Source organism: Nyctereutes procyonoides, unplaced genomic scaffold, assembly GCF_905146905.1.
Source record: "Nyctereutes procyonoides isolate TBG_1078 unplaced genomic scaffold, NYPRO_anot_genome, whole genome shotgun sequence".
NCBI lineage: Eukaryota > Metazoa > Chordata > Mammalia > Carnivora > Canidae > Nyctereutes > Nyctereutes procyonoides.
Window position 1 is genome coordinate 19,415,094 of NW_026575020.1, and position 16,774 is coordinate 19,431,867.

Here is a 16,774-nt window from a genome sequence, read left to right on the forward strand (position 1 = left end):
CTAGACTTGTTTTTTAAAATGTCAGAGTCATTAAAAAAAAAAAAATTCAGTAACCTGCCTCCAGACTTCCCTTGGGTAATGTAGTCCTTTGGAGAAAGTCAATGAAGTGACGGTAATCTCTAACGTATCAATGTTTGATTTTAATGGTGAAAGAGAAACGCAGATGCCAATTATAAAAACAACTTCAATGTGCAATGGCATTAAAGTGCTTCTACTGATTGTCCTCGCTAGATAATGACCCAAGTAGGAAGGGCATTATCACCACTGCTCCTACATTACCAACTAAGAGACTGATCCTCCAAAGAGTTGAGAGACCAGCTCTATGTCAATTGACTAGTGAGTGAAGGAGCCAGAATTCAAACCAAGTTTTGCTGGAATTCAAACCTCTTCCACTTACCATTTTTGGATAACCTTGGTCAGGTTCCTTCCCACTCTAAAACACAACCAGTATTTTCTATTTGCCTCCAGGACTGAAGGAAGCCAGGGGCTGCCAAGGACACCAGTTGTGATTCTAACATGGTAATTTGCTGAGTTTGAATTACATGAATGCTGCCATTTGTGGTACTGTTGCCTATGCCCAGTGCTTTACTGCCTACAAGCTATGAGGTTGGTTTTATTATCCCTACATTGTGGACATGGAAACTGAAGTTGGGGGAAGTTAAGAAATGTGCTCAAGAAATAGTATTGGTGGGGCAGCCCGGGTGGCTCAGCGGTTAAGTGCTGCCTTCAGCCCAGGGCCTGATCCTGGAGACCCGGGATCAAGTCCCACGTCAGACTCACTGCGTGGAGCCTGCTTCTCCCTCTGCCTGTGTCTCTGCCTCTCTTTCTCTGTGCCTCTCATGAGTAAGTAAATAAAATCTTAAAAAAAAAAAAAGTAGTATTGGTGTTAAAAGCAGGCCATCTGCCTCCAAGGCCTGAGCTCTTCACTGTTAGGCCATACTGCTTTGAAACTGTGAAAGTATCCAGTATGTGCTTTTTAATATTTATTATTATTTTTTATCAAGTAAACTCTATGCCTAATGTGGGGCTTGAACTCACTACCCTGAGACCAAGAGCCATATGCTCTACCTACTGAGCCAGCCAGGCACCTTAGTCTGTGCTTTAAGATTGTATTTATTTACTTGAGAGTGAGAGAGACAGAGTGTGTGAGCAGGGGGGAGAAGCAGAAGGAGAGGGACAAGCAAACTCTATGCGCTGAGCACAGAGCCCGATGTGGGGCTCAATCCCACAACTCCAAGATTGTGACCTGAGCTGAAACCAAGAATCTGATGTTTAACCGACTGCGCCCCTCCAGGTGCCCCCTAGTACGTGCTTTAAAAAAAAACCGCAATGTTCAACACACACAAACTGCAACCCTAAATCTATCCAGCTTTTTGTCTATGCATTTGGGTATGGGAGAGGGAACAGACAGTGCAAAGGAAACTCAATGGATCAGCAATATTTCCAAAACTAATCCCTGGGAAGATTTTGAATTCACATCCTACAAAAGTCAATACACAAGAGACTGTTACTCCTTGCACTCCATAAGGCTTACTCAAAGAACAGCAGTGCTACAAGCCATCCTCACACCAACCCCATGATGCAGGCATTATTATTCCCCATTTTATAGATGAGGAAGCTGAAGTTAAGCCACATCCATCCTATCGCTGATAAACAGCAGAGCCCAAGACATGGACATACTGGTTCTCTTGCTTGCATTATTTTTAACCATATTTTGCTCTTGCCTTGGTGGACCACAATCTGTGATGGGCCTGTTATATATTAACAGAGAACATATTCTTGCATTGGGGCATCCAGTAACAGTGACATCACATATGAGCCAGGGTGTTGGAGCCTAGTAAAAAGCCAGTCCCTGCAAACAATCTCCCAGGTGTTTGCTAACGTTGAGGTGTGCTCTCTTGGTCAATCATCAATCCAATAATCTACTGCCCATTAGGGCACTGCTGAGCAGAACAGGAAGTGAAAAGCATGTCTGTGAGCTGCTTTTGGAGCAGCTCTGGCTTGGGGTGAGGCCACTCCCCTCTTAGGAGAAAGAGCAGCAGGATCCAAAAGGAAACCCGAAGGACCTTCCAGCAAGAGGAATGGAGACTTGGCAAGACTAAGTCAAGACCTCTTTCATAAGATTCCCCTCTTATGGGGATCCCCTTGGGCAATCCTAAGCCCTAACCTGTTGGGGTCTCAAAGTGACTCATGAAGATTTGCCTGTGCCTCTTTCAAGGTAGCCACACAGACTGTTCTTCATGAAGAAGAAGCATAGGGGATGACGGGAAGGGCAAGGAGACTACAACAGGCCTCCCCAGGAGCACCTTTTCGTTTGCACACACCCCTATGAAGGGGTAAGGGGGAGAGTAGTTCATTTGCACAGACTACTACCTGGGCTAGCGCTCCCCTTGGAAACTACACTTTGTTTTCCCTCCAGGGATATGGGAACTCAATCACCTGTGACTTACCATTCCTATGTTGCCTACACAGCACACACGTCAAGAGCTGAAATGGCATCTGCTCCCTGTTCCCTTTCCCCACCCCCACCCCCCACCCCCGCTCTGGCCCCCACCTGCCTCTGGGTCAGACAACTTGAGGGAATGTGTGCAGCTCCACCTTGAGTGTGAAAGCCAGGAACCTGCAGCTCCTCCCCCACTGAAACACAGAGCATGACCCAAAGAATAAAGTTTTCCATTTCCTGCCCTCCCTAGTGTCGTAATGCCTGTCTCTCTCACCCGCTGCGCTCCCCTGCACTTGTGTGCCTAGGGAATTAGAGCCTTGAATGTTCAAAGAGTCTATTCCTCATCGAGTGTGCTAAATTTACATCTGGGCGTAGGCTGTGGTGACCACAGAAAACTTCATTTAAAGAGAGTAACACTGACATTAACATAACACCACCACCGCTATCATTTCTTGAATATTTAACACCGTGCCAAGTTTTTCCCCTCATTAGCCCATTTGTTCCCCCAACAACTGTATTGTTACTACGCCCATTTTATAGTTGAGAAAGAGAGACCTAGAGTAGTTCCGTAACCTGCCCAAGGCTACACAGCTATTAAGTGCCTGAGCTAGGATTTGAACCCTGTTCACTGGCACTTCAAAGTCGGTGTTTCTTGCTCACCCTGCAAGCATTGCCCCACCCCACCTGCCATTCTGTGCTGTGCTCTTCACTGACTTGCCATTGGATGTCCAGTTCAAGAAGCCTCTCTCCACCTCCTGCCACCTCCTAAGTCCTGACTTGATTTCTCTCCTTGCTAGGACCAGGGGGTGGTAAAAAGAAAGAGGGGGCTTGTTTCAAAGTGAAGTGTTCTCTAAGGTGAAAAAACTGGCTTTGGAGGCCTTGGTGGTGGGGGTATGAATGAACATTTTATCAACACAAATGTCATTGGCACCCCCAAAACAAACAGTGTCCCACCCGGCTTGCTCCTTTATGAGGCATTCAATCAATAAAACGAGAGCAGAACTCTGTCAGATTTATTGGCTAGGTTCAAACTGAACACCTCTTCCACCCTCCAAAGGCTGGGTCACTGGTTCTACCTTTCCGTTCCAACTCTGGACAGCCCCCATCTTCCTCTATGGGGCTACAATGGCTCATTGTTTGAGGCAGGCCTTGTGAGAAGTTGTGTTTGTTTTGCCTCTTATCTTATCAGCTCCACAGCTACAATGGCCCAGGTGTACTCACCATTTTACCATCAGGTGAGAGGAGATTGTGGCCAGGGTCCAGACTGGCTGGGGAGACTTGCTGTAAAACAGACTGGCTGGTCACCATGGCGCTGTTGCCATGGTGGCTGATTGTTGAGGAGGAAGTGACCTCATTGCTTCCCTGCTGGCTGTAGCGCACTCCTGCAAAACAACCCAGACCCAACAGCAGACATGAGTGCTCACTCCCCTTGTTTGCGAGGGCGGATAATGAGAATACCAAGTTGCCTTCTTCCTCCCCTGTCTACCTACAAGAAACACTGGCCATCTTTCTCTAGGGTAAAGGTGGCCTGGCCTCCACTTTGATTCCAGAATGTAAGCTCCACGAGGGCAGGACGTTTTTATCTGTTTTGTTTTGTCTGTTACTAAAGCCCTAGTACCTTGGCACTTGGTTACTCCTCAAAATATATCTGTCAAGGGAAGGAAGGAGGGAGGGAGGGAGAGAAGGAAGGAAGGAAGGAAGGGAGGGAGGAAGGAGAACAAATGAAAGGATTCTGATTGTTGTTGCTTTAGCATGGTTCTTTCAGGTTTTAGGGGCTGAGATTGGCCCTCTCTTCCTGGCTAGAGTATTTCTTTTATTCTTTGAAATGCCTTCTAGAAATGTTTCCCTGGCATCTCTTGGCAATGTAGGGCTGCAAAGTGTGAGTGAGTAGACCCATTCTACAAAGACCCATATCTACCCTTGCCCAAGGTCCCCTGCAAGAGCGATAGCAAAAGGCATCAAGTCTCTGTGCACCATGGTTTTGGCTGAGCCTGAGAGGCCCTGAGGGGACAAGGGCAGAGCAGGACAGGGATGGGGCTGCAGCTGGGAGTCTTTGGCTCTGCAACTCACATTCCTCTGATGGGGTCCCATTTGGCTGACTTCCAGGGCCCAGGGGAAGGCGCGTGTGCCAGGAGGTAGGGCAGGCAGCACATGCAGGCCGGGTGTGGATGCTTTAGTAAACCACTGCAGTTTGGTCTGCAAGGGAGGGGAGAACCACACATGTTTACGGCCTCAAGGCTCTGACCCTCCTTCTCGCTCAGGAACCAAAACAGAGGTCTGCACTCAGGAAAGGGCAAATGCTAAGCAAAAGGTAGCCTATTGAAGGAAGCCAAAGGGGGGGAGGTGCAAAGAGCCTGGCTCCTTCGTTTAGAGTCAAAGTCCCGCTGAATGTGCCCCCTGAAATGGCCAAAGACAGAGCTGGGGATCGCTGGGACATCTCACCCTAAGCTCAAAGCCTGCAAAGACCATGCTCTTGCTTTTCACTTGGGATTCAGTACAAAGGTTTAAGGGACTTTGTTTCTCCCTGCAAAGGGATGAGACCAAATGCTCTAGGCATGCAATTGTTTGGAGAGATGGGCCAGCTGCACTTTTCCTTTTGCCAGCTTTTCTCACATTCACCCTCGTTGTATGAAGTATCCTGATTCTATTGGTCTGTTTCCTGCTGCTCTGCTTCCTGCTCCCCCTGGAGCCCTGCCCGCCAGATGAAGCTACAACACCCCCACTCCTCCCCAGGGGCCACACAAGCCACCATAACCGGCAGCTTCCAAATCACTAAGATGAAGCTTGCCAAGAGCAGACCAAGCCAGTTTTCTTGGCATGGCCCAAAGGATGACCAAAGCTGATAGGACCAAGAGCTTCAGAGGGCCGGGAAGGAAACAGACAAGTGCCAAGGCAAAGCTCTAACCCTTGAGAGCAATCTGCTTGACTCAGAGTGGCTTTATGCCTTCTTCTATCGGTGGTTGGCTCATCCTGAGTCTAGGGGCTGCTGGTGGGGGTGGTAGTGGCAGTGGGACAGCACTGGCATATATAGTAGCTCTTGGTCTAGGGCACTGCATTTTAGGGGGAATGGGAACTATGAAGCTAAAAGGAGGAAAGGCTTCCCTGCCTCCAAACCAACACCCCCTGAGCAGCCCTGCCCATGTTTCTCCACATGTTATCAGCAGCCCCAAGGTCTCCAATTTACCCCCTTCTACTTCATCTCGTTGGATCACCTGAGATTCTTTTTTTTTTTTTTTTTTTTTCCAGTCACATTTCCCACTGAGCTCCTGGCAGGAGGTGTCCAACAGCTCACAGTGTTGTTATGGAGAAGAAGAAAGATGTGTGCCTTATGAGCTTGGGAGGCAGAACAGATCCAAAGGAAAAGAGGGAGGCAGATTTAGTCAGTAACAGGAAGGATTTTCTGACAAGGAGGCACAAAGGGGAGACTGCTCAGGAGCTGAGTTTGGCTCAGAAGCTAGCCAAACTCAGGCTCGAATCCTGACTTTGCCCTTAGGAGATGTGTGATCTTGTGCCATAGCCATATCTCATGCGATGGAGGGAATGCTTCCTTAACAGGGCTATTTTGAGGTAAGAGAAAATATCTATAAATTCCCTAGCATAATGCTAAATAAATGGTAATTCTAGGTAGAGAGGGAGTTAGTATGGAGATGGACCCCAGGGTATTTGCCCTAAGACTCTAGGATTCTAGACAACTTAGGGCAGACTCTTAAGTACTGAATGGAGTGACCCGTTCGTGAAGAATAGTTCCCAAAGAATCCTACCTTGTGGAAGCACTGATGTTTTGCCTTGGAAGCAACTTGGGAGGCAGGCCTGGCTCCTGCCCCTCTCATTCTTTCCTTTTGGAGGGACTGGACTTCACCCTGTTTTCTCCTGCTTTCTCTGACTCCCTGGCCAGCTATTTACCTCCCCAAGATGCTCTGCTCCTGAGAGAGCAGTGATAACGCTGGGAGTTAGGTGTGTGTTCACCTCCCAGCCTGTCTCCACCATCGATTCAGCCTCAAGTCAAACAGACTCTGGTTTTAGCCTATTTAATTTGGCCGGAGGGAGACGGCCAGTCCTCTGATGATCAAATATGGGTCACGGGAAGGCTTCTCCCCTACTGCAGGCTACATAATTATTTATTTAAAAATAATTAACCAAGGCTATCCGCAGGAAACAAAAGCCTTTTTTAGGAGGGAGCCTGGCAGATGAGGGGCAGGAACCATTTGTTAGAACCCAGACAGTGTAGCCCACGGCTGCTGTGGTTTTCAAACCTTGTTTTCTACCCCAGCAGAACTTCATTCTACGAGAAATGTAAGGGTGGGGCTGCTCTGTTTAAGGACCCATGAGCCTAGACCTCTGGCTAAGGGAGAGCATCGGGCTGGGGGCTAGGAGATCCCTGTGTGATCTCAGCTTTGCCATCAGTGTACTGGGTGAACTCCAACTTCCTCATCACTGAGCCAGAGGACTGCCCGCTTTAGGAGGGAGCTGTTATCACTGTTGAATGTGGTGGGAGCGAGGCAGGGGGCTGCTTTTTTCCAGCTCCAGATTCGCCTGTAACTTTGCCCACCGGTGCTCCTCTCACCAGGAGTTTGGCAATCACTCTGGACCCAGGCAGCCACCTTAAAGGGGGTGTGGAGGTGAAAGGTGTATCACAAGATATCTGCTGGCGATCCACCAAGAATAGGTGTTCTCATTAGAGGAAAGAGAGGCCAGGTCCTTGTGTATTTCACAAACTCAGAAGAGCGCTTCAGAGAAGGAAAGTGGAGGAGGCTCTGGAGTCAGGCAACCTGGGTTTAAATCCTGGCTCTACCACATATTAGTTGTGTGACCTTGGGGAAGCTACTTAACCACCCCGAGCTTCGGTTTCTTTGCAGTTAGCAATCTCTGTCCCTCAGGTCACTGGGAAGAAGATGAATGATTTAAGGGATGTGAAAGTCCCCAGAACATGCTTGGCATAGAACAGTTGTCCAAGATACCTCACTTCCTTCTACTTTGGTATTGTCTTTGTCTTATAGACATTTTCAGGAAGGCTGAGTTCACAAAACTTTATTGAGCACCTATTACATGCCAGGTACTGTGCTAGGAAGGTGGAATGACCTCTTCCTTTCTTCTTTCACCCCTATAAGCTTTGAACACAAATATACCACAAAGGTCAGTTTAATACTGACCAACCAAAGATGCCAGGTTAATAACAGCCTCAGAGGGCCCCATAGGAGATATGATAATCCAGAAGGTGACCTTGTACCTTGCACTCACTTCTTCGCTCAAGGTATTCATTGGCCATGTCCCCATCACTGGTCTCAGGAACCATAGCAAGTGTGTCCAGTAGCAAAAGTCATCCCAGCTAGAATCTAGAGACATTCCTGAGATCCCTGTGAGGCGCTGACCTATTTCACCTGTTCCTACACCTTTGTATTTTGGGGCTCTTTCTGAATTCCCGATGGCATGTGGGACAGAGACAACTCATCCAATTTCTATCCAATATGACTGGTCAGAAGTATCAAAACTTGAACAAAGCTCATGGTTCCAGAAGCCAGCATCTCCACGTTCTGCTTCCTGCACCAGCATCCACCTCTCCAGGGCACTCTTCACACTGCTGCGGCTTGGGATTTCTTTCTAAAACAAACTTGCACCATGTCACTGCCCTGTTTGGAAACCTATGATGGCCCCTCACTGCCTTCTGGAAAAGCCCCACTAGTAAAGATCAGCAGAATTAGGCTTTTGTGACTGCAGCCCCTTATTTGCATCATTTCACATGACATCCCATACAGTCGTGTCAGGGCACCTGCCATCTCCTGCCTCAGTGCCTTGGCTTCTGCTGTCCCCTCTGCCTGGAAAGCTCTTCCTTTCTTCTCCATCTTTTTAAGAGGGCTAAGTTTTACCTCTTCTGTGAAGCTCTCCTTGATTCATCCTTGTAGTCATCTACTTTGCCCTTTTGTATTTTATATGCAGCTGAGACCCTTCTGCTGTTCCCTCTGCCTGGAAAGCTCTTCCCTTCTACATCTTTTTAAGAGGGCTAAATGGCACCTCCTCTATGAAGCTTTCCTTGATTCATCTGGTAGTTATCTGCTTTGCCCTTTTGTATTTTACATGCAGTTGAGACCCTTACAACAGGAGTTGGTCACTCAGCCCTATAATGTTGCTATGATAGGATACTTTTCTTTCCCTCTTAAAGGAAGGGATGGCTTTTTACTCATTGTTGCATCCTCAGAGGCTAACACAGAGCTTGGGACTGTGAATATTTACTGAAAGAAGGAATGAGCCTGCAGCTGCTTTGAGCATCCAAGCTCTAGAGCAATGGATCATCCCTTCTGGAAGAAGGAGAAAATACAGCCAGCCCTGCGGCAACTGGTATTAAGTGTAGATCTGTTCTAAATCTATTGATACATTATGGAATAATCTGAGCATACCATGAACTTCACACTTGAGGAATTCAGAAACTTGCACCCAGCTGAGCAGAGTCACACAGGAAAACATTAAACACACTAGTGTGCATGCACGTGCGCACACGTACACATACTCTTCAAGCATCTACCGGCTATCAGCTACCATCAGTTCCCTGCATGTGCTATATGCCATGTCCATCCACATCTGGAGTTACAGCTTTCCCTCCAATTTCCAACAGTCCTCCGCCCTACTTCATGTTAACTCACAAGCTGTAGCCCTTTGGACATCTGCTTCCGCAGGCAAACTTCAGGACTTGTTTAAGGTAAAATGCTGTATTTATTATTGTATGGCATTTATGCATTTCCTAACTATTTAACAGGTATAAAACTCTGCTGTTTTTATTAGATTCTTATCTTTTTAAAGGGTGTCACTGAAGAAGTTTTGAGTAGGGTGCCTTTAACCCAATTTTCCCCCATAAATCCCATGGTTTTTATTGCGTGACTTTACAGAGCATGGTGGTTTTTATGATGTAAATGTCGGGTTCTATAGAACTGACTGTGCACCTGTGTTCAAAAGACAGACACAACTGTCATGCAGGAGGACCCAGGAGAGGACCTGCTAACCACAGGGATTTTTCAGAAACTTGTTCTTCTGGGGCTGAGAACTACAACTCTCTTAGCACTTCTAAAAACAGCCAGAATTCCACAATTCCAGAAGTCAATCAGCATCTGGACACTTGAAACTAATATTCTCTCTCTTTCTCTTTCTGTTTCTCTGTCTTGATGATTCTGGGCCAGTCAACTTCTGGGTCTTGTGTGGTTTTTTTTTTTTTTTTTAAGATTTATTTATTTATCTATTCATGAGTGACACAGAGAGAGAGAGAGAGAGAGAGAGAGAGAGGGAGAGACACAGGCAGAGGGAGAAGCAGGCTCCATGCAGGGAGCCTGACATGGGACTCAATCCTGGGTCTCCAGGATCATGCCCTGGGCTGAAGGCGGCAATAAACCGCTGAGCCACCTGGGCTGCCCTGGGTCTTGGTATTTTTATCTACAAGATGGACATATGGATCTTCCTTCCTTGGAAGCCAGAATGATGAACGAATAAGGTTAGAGAAGCACCGGGTTTTCCAGGGAGAGAAAAAGCTGGGCAAATAGTAGAGCAATGTCAGCCAGGAGAGCATGACCAGAGTCACTCTTTTTATATAGTAAGTGGGAAGAGGGAGGTGTTGCCTCCTCGGCAGCATGAGGCTCAGCATGGCCCCATGTGGCTTTAGGCTCTGAAGCCAGGGGGTCCTTTTTACTGGGGTCTGTGAGTTGCACCCAGAATCTGGTGGGATGCCTTTCACCCTTGACATTTCAAAGCCAATCTCCCATCCCTGATAATGCAGGAATGTTCCTCCGGCTGATGGACCTCTGCCAGCACGAATGAGCGTCCCAGCCACCAACAGAGTAAACATTACTCAACTAGCCAGAGCTCTGGCACACACATTCTTCCCCTGTGTTTCTAACCTCATGCAGAGCACAGCCCAACCCTGTTGGGTCTAGAAACTGGGAATTTAAGCCCAGGCATGAGGGAGCGTGTGAAGGAGAAAAGGAAACAACTCTGTCCATCAATTATGGGCAGACAGAGCTGTCTTTCCGACGATGCCAAAACACAGGGCCGGGGAGGGGACCAGGAGGAATTAGGCCAGTCCTGATGGACCCTATTGTAATGCATTCTCAGAAATCCATTGCCCCTTTTCCCAAAGAGAAGTCACTTTCTTTCTTTCTTTTTTTTTTTATTTATAAAACAGATTTTTATTTATTCATTCATGAAAGACACACACACACACACACACACACACACACACACACACAGAGGCAGAGACACAGGCAGAGGGAGAAGCAGGCTCCATGCAGGGAGCCCGACACAGGACTCAATCCTGGGTCTCCAGGATCACGCCCCGGGCTGAAGGCAGGTGCTAACCCACTGAGCCACCCAGGGATCCCCAGGAGTCGCTTTCTTGAGGAAAGAGGCAGAGATACAAATGATTCAGTCTAGAAAACTTGTAAGACACTCATCTGGGATAAAAGAATGTGCACCCTTCCCTGGCTTGCAACTGGGAACCCAGAACCAAAAGCTTTAAATGAAGGAGATGGCACTGCTACCTCAGCATCCTCATCAGTGACACGGGACCACTGCCAGGCCTTAGATTGCCTCCTCTCTGGGAATAAAGATTAATGTTTGCAAAGAGTTTAGGAGATTAAAAATCTGAAAGCCTGAGAGGAAAAAGCTGATGCAAGATGAAAGCAGTTTAAACACTAGGCCGGTTTCAATTCCACATTGCTTTCTACCTGAGGTGACTTAGTGAGAAGGCCAGTTCATAAGAGGAGAAACACAGACAGGCCTGTGGGGACGGTAAACATTCTTGAGCTCAAGGAGTAAAAGTTGAGTGATACTTAAGGGAAGCCCACAAACTGGTTTTCTTATAAAAATCAAAGCAAATGTAGCCAAGAGAAGAAGAGGGGAAAAAAAGTCGTCTTCCATCTTGGCTGGGAAACAGAAGCTAACATGCACAAGGTGCCTGAGAAAATCACACATGTGTGGAGGTAGAAGGGCAAGAGAAACTCTGCCTTTCCTCCCTACAAGGTCTGCCCCAGCCACCACGCCTGGTCCTTACCCGAGAGCCAGTCTCTACAGGCAAACATCAGATGATTTGCAATGAGCACTTCAGCCAGGGAGGCCGCGGCTACATGTGAAAGAACCCAGGCTGGCACTTGAGAACTTGAGAAGTCCTCACCTCTGCAAGTGCTTTACACGATTTGCTCTCTGTGTGTCATGGAAAGCCCATTTGACAGAATGGAAAACTGAGGTTCGAAGAGGAAGAGGTTATTCTTACTACCTCTTGCTAAGGGTCTCCTACAAGCCAGTAGTATTCCAAAGCTGATCCTTCTTTCTCTTCCCCAGAAGCCCCAAACCAATTCCAGGTATGTTGAACCTCCATTGTGACCCACTGATGGTTTGAAATGATTTTACTTGTTGCTTGGCTCTGTGTCTCACTGGACTATAAGCCCAATGAGGGCAGGACCTCTCCTGCCTTCTCCACTGTGTCCTCAGCACCTCCCACAGAGCCTCACCCATTTATTTTTATTTATTTATTTAACTACTTTATTTTTGGGATGCCTGGGTGGCTCAGCAGTTGAGCATCTGCCTTTGACTTAGGGTGTGATCCCAGGGCCCGGGATCAAGTGCCACATCAGGCTCCTGCAGAGAGCCTGCTTCTCCCTCTGCCTATGTCTCTGCCTCTCTCTCTGACTCTCATGAATAAATAAATAAAATCTTTAAAAAGAAAAACTAATTAAAAAAATAAAGATTTTATTTTTATTTGAGAGAGAGAGAGAGAGAGAGAATGGTGGGGAGGGGCAGAGGGAGAGGGAAAAGCAGGCTCCGCACTGAGCAGGGAGCCTGACACAGGGCTCAATCCCAGGACCCTACAATCATGACCTGAGCGGAAGGCAGACGCTTAACTGACTGAGCCCCCCAGGTACCCTGAACCTAGCTCATGTAGGCACTCCGTAAATACCGGTGGGATGAGCAGCTGATGAACAAATGACCTACACTTTCAACTCTGACTGGACTCCACACTGTCAGTCTGTTGAGCAGAGCGGTGGAGAAGTGGCAGTGGTGTATACGTGTCTCCTCTAGGTCTCCTGGCTTTGCTGAGGTTAGTGGGAGGCCAGCCTCTTAAGGAAGGGAGAAGGAGAAAGAGTAAAACGTTATCAAGGTAGAAACAGCACTGACACTTTGGGCGACTTGGTGTTTGCAGGCCCGAGGTGGGTGCAGGGCAGGGTATTACAGATGAAGCAGCAGGGGTCTTGGGCAGCGCTTTACCTGGTGTAAAATGGGTCCCTGTGGGGAGCCTACGCCTTCCTGACTTCTGAAGTGTAAGCAGAACACCCATTTCCAAAGGTGCTTTAAGGGGGATAGGAATGGGTGCTTCTGTGAGCACAGGCTGACCAATTCTAAAGGTTTGGGGCTGTGGGTGGGAGCCCCAAATTTAGACTCACCCTGTTGGATCCCAGTTTGGGGCTCATCGGGTCGACTCTGGGGAAGGATCAATTAATGGGAATTTACCATGGCAACATGAGTCACTTAAATGCCTTTTTCTCCAAAGGAAGTCGAAGGAAACCCAAGAAGGGTTAATGGCGGGCATCGTTAGGCCTAAAGGCTTTAGGGACAGACGGAGCCCGGCCACGGTCTGGCTCCTGGGGTCTCTTTTCTCAGAGGCAGCCTTTGCGAGGTGGGGTAATGTGGCTGCAACAAAGGCCCCTGGGCTTGGCTGGCAAGGAGAATGATGATGCTTCTAGTGGGTCTGGGCAGCGGGGGAAGGCTATAAAGCCATCAGCAGACTGAGCCACTGGGTGTCCACACAAAAGTAACGTTCTAAACACAGACATCTGTATTGTGACTGAAGGGCTCATAAAATTGCCTTAGAAAGGAGAGGTTTTCCACTGCGACCTATTCATAAGCAGGGCCCTGCTGGGAAGTGACACCCAGGGAGAAGATCCTTTGAGGCCTGGCAAGCATCAGAGCCGCCTTGTTATGGGCGTTTGCCTGGCCAGACCCCAGCCTCTTCATCGCTGTCGCGGGGGCAGCTCCGGCAGCAGCCTCATCACTATCACCATCATCATGACAGATAGCCATGGGTCATCAGCTCATGGATGCTGGTCCCAGGCAGCACCAGGTGCCGGGCACTGAGGCTTTGGAGGTTGGATGGTTCCTGGCTTCCACTGAACAGCTGCACTAGCAAAGCGCTCAGGGAGCACTACCAGAGGACAGTGGCTGCTTAGAGCCATCTCACCAAATGACTCCGATCTGCAAAAAGTCCTTTTCTAGACCTCAGGTGACTCAACAGAAACTCAGGAAGAGCCATTCTCACTCTTTTCTTGCCCAAGGGATGCTGGCAGGAGATTATAAGAACAACTAATCTAGTAGAACATTCAGCTAACTAGTAGAACTAAATTAAACCAGTAGACTAGATGAAGCTAGTAAACGAAACTAGTAGAAACTAAACCAGAACATTAAGGGAGAATGGATAATATTACGCTCTTTGAAAACTTTCTGGTAGTGTTTAACGTTGGAGGTTGTGTATGTGCGCTGCTGTGTATTTTGGTTAAGCAGCATCAATGAAGGCAGAGCAGGATGATAGTATGTCCAGAAAAGGGAACATATGCTTTAAATAATAACATATACTATGTTATGTAAAATGAAACAAATTCCCTGCTCAGTTTAACTCTAAAACTGAATGACAGATTATAAAACAGCAGATTTGTGCATTAAGCTTTTGGACAAGAAGCCGTCTATAATAGATCTCATCAGTGCTCAGATCCATGGGACGTCTACCATGTGCCAGGCGCCAGCTGTGTGACTGGAGACAGCGTGGTGAAGAAAGCGTTTGGGCTTAGATATTGGTACAGCCTGGAATTCCACCATTCAGAATGCATACACAGTTCTAGAGACTTGAGGAACTACTTTCCTCACCGAGAGAACTGACTTACTTGGTTTCTCTTTCTTTGCCACTTAGGGATGCAAACCCTAGACTTCACTTGGCAGTAGGATTCTCCAGAGGGGGGCGGTGGCTTGTTCTGTTTCCATTTGTAAACCATCTTGAGATAAATTAAGCAACTATTTTGTGCCCACTGTGCAAATTGACGTTACACGAATGGGAGATGTCATTCAGAGGTTCACTGAGCAAGAATTTACTGGGCTTTATCACCAACCTGGTCCAATAGGTGCTGACCAGGAAGAGGCTCCCTGCAGCGGTCAGGGCCAGAAGGCCTGGGCACGCAAGCTGCCACTCAAAGGCCCTGAAAGTGTTAACCTCTAGCAGCGATAGGTGTCTCATTTACACCCATTATAAATCTGTTTATTGTGACTGGCCCCACCCAATCTGCTGGTGCTGTAAAGCTCTAATGGTCCCTAATAAAGGTGGAAGGATTGTAACAGCACACAGTTCCTGAAGTGGGGAAGGAGCGATGAGAGAGACAGATGATGAGCTTAACAATAAGATATCACAATGGCCAACCTCCCTCTGCTACTTCAAGCAGCAGAGTCCCAGGCCCCAAGACTTGCTACTACACACAATCTCCAAATAATAACCTGGCAGAGCTGAAAGGTCCAATGCCCTCATTTGCCAGAATCCCTGAGAAGTTAAGTGATTGGCCCAAGGTCACCTCTGCTCGTTCCCGGCTCTGATTTCCTGAAGCTGAGTCCAGAGCCCTTCCCTCAGCTGCCTTACCTCTCCTGGTTCAGCAGAGGGCCATCAGGATAATCATCAACCCCTGTAGGACCTTCCTGTTCCATCTAGCCTAGTGGTAGCTAGCCCTGGCCGTACCTCCAAATCTCTTAGGGACTTTAAGTTCCTGGGCCTGACCCCACCCCCCCATGCCAGGTTTTGATTCTAAAAAGGTGTGGGTAGGGGAGACACAGGTGTTTTTAATGCGTTCCCTAGATGCCTTTTATGTGGCCCAAGAAGGAGGTGAGAAACACAGGTCTTGCCAATTCTTGGATTTCATGGTTTCTGATGTCTCGAATGAGAAGCAGAATTCCTGCAAAGGGAAACTTCCAGGGTAAAACTGCAAGCCACACCCCCGTTAAGAACCCAGGGAAACCCAAAGCCCTTCCTCCCTCTCAAGGCTCTGAGGGCTCCTGAGCCAATGCCTCAAGACCTTCCTTGTCAGGCACTGTGCTTTGGCATTGGGCCAGTGATCATACTTCAGCCTCTTGACAGCCCTCAGGAGATAGGTATTATGATTCCTATTTCATAGATGAAGACATTGAGGTTCAAAGAGACTAACCACCGGATGGTGAAAGAACCACAGATTAAGCCCTAGCCTGTTTGGGGTGCTACCCCCCAGATACACCCTTCTGAGCATGGTCCAGGTATGGGGCTACTTATAACCAGCTTGCCTCAGGAGATGCAGACTTCCCTCTGGAGAGTCATTAAACCCTAAAAGATATCTGCATGGTGTTCCTCCAACCTGGGAAGGACACGACTATGGGTCCTAAGAAAGTTGGTTCTTGACTTCCTGAAAGCAGTAGAGATGGTTGGTTGACACCTCCATGGCTAAACCCACACAGTTGTGCCTTTGTGGGGCTGCTGCAGCCAGAGCAGAGGGCAACAGGAAGAGGTGTAAGGCGGATGCAGGCTCACAGGTTGAGGGAACTAGCTTCCAGGAAATCAGTCCTTGGAGCTTCTGAGGTTTTCCCACATTCATTGCAGGGGTTGTGCTCACCCTCCCCTTCCTACTGCTCTTTTTGCTTGAGGTTTGGGGGAGCTTCCCTCCTAAGAACAAAGGCCATTAAGCCTCTCAGATTGGGCTTACACCAAGAATGGGCCACACCCCCTCTAATTGGCAGGTTCCCAGGGCTAATTACTAACAAGCAGGGTGCTCACGCCTCCTTAAATTAAAGGTGAAAAATGCCCTCCAGGAAATTCAGGGTCATCTTATGAACCTGACCTCCTGCTACATGGTCATGAGCCCCCGCCCCTCCCCACAATTCTTGGCACTTCCCGGCTCTCACCATTTAGTGCATTTGCACTAAATGCCTAGAGTACTGGATATGGCACTGGAAATGTGTTATGCATGTCACAGGGCAGGCCTCCCTGGAAGAATGACAAACGGCCTTACACTCAATATGCTACCAGAAGCCAGCCTTAGTCTGCTGCAAACACCAAGATGAGTATCCATTGGAAACGCTCAAATTCTCTAAAAGTCAGCATTGAAAGAAAGCTCCAAGAGGAATGGAGGGGTAAGGGGGGGAAAGTCCCCCAAATAAGGCTCTGTAAGGAATGGTAATAGCTATCATCTGTGAGCACCTGCTATATCCAGGGCGCTTTACATACATTATCTCATTTAATCCTTGTAGCACCTGCATGAGTTGGTGTCCCCATTTTACAAATTGAGAAACTGGGGCTTAGTG

At 48.0% G+C, this 16,774-nt stretch overlaps 1 protein-coding gene across 5 annotated transcripts in view; it reads right to left on the minus strand.

Annotated features, from left to right (window-relative positions):
• Positions 1–16,774, minus strand: part of HNF1B (HNF1 homeobox B) — a 55,727-nt gene that overhangs the window by 19,646 nt on the left and 19,307 nt on the right. For all 5 annotated transcript variants that reach the window (XM_055326688.1, XM_055326678.1, XM_055326670.1 and 2 more), the window contains exon 5: positions 3,665–3,825. In XM_055326688.1, the coding sequence (XP_055182663.1) occupies positions 3,665–3,825 (161 nt within the window). The remainder of the gene's footprint in view (positions 1–3,664; positions 3,826–16,774) is intronic.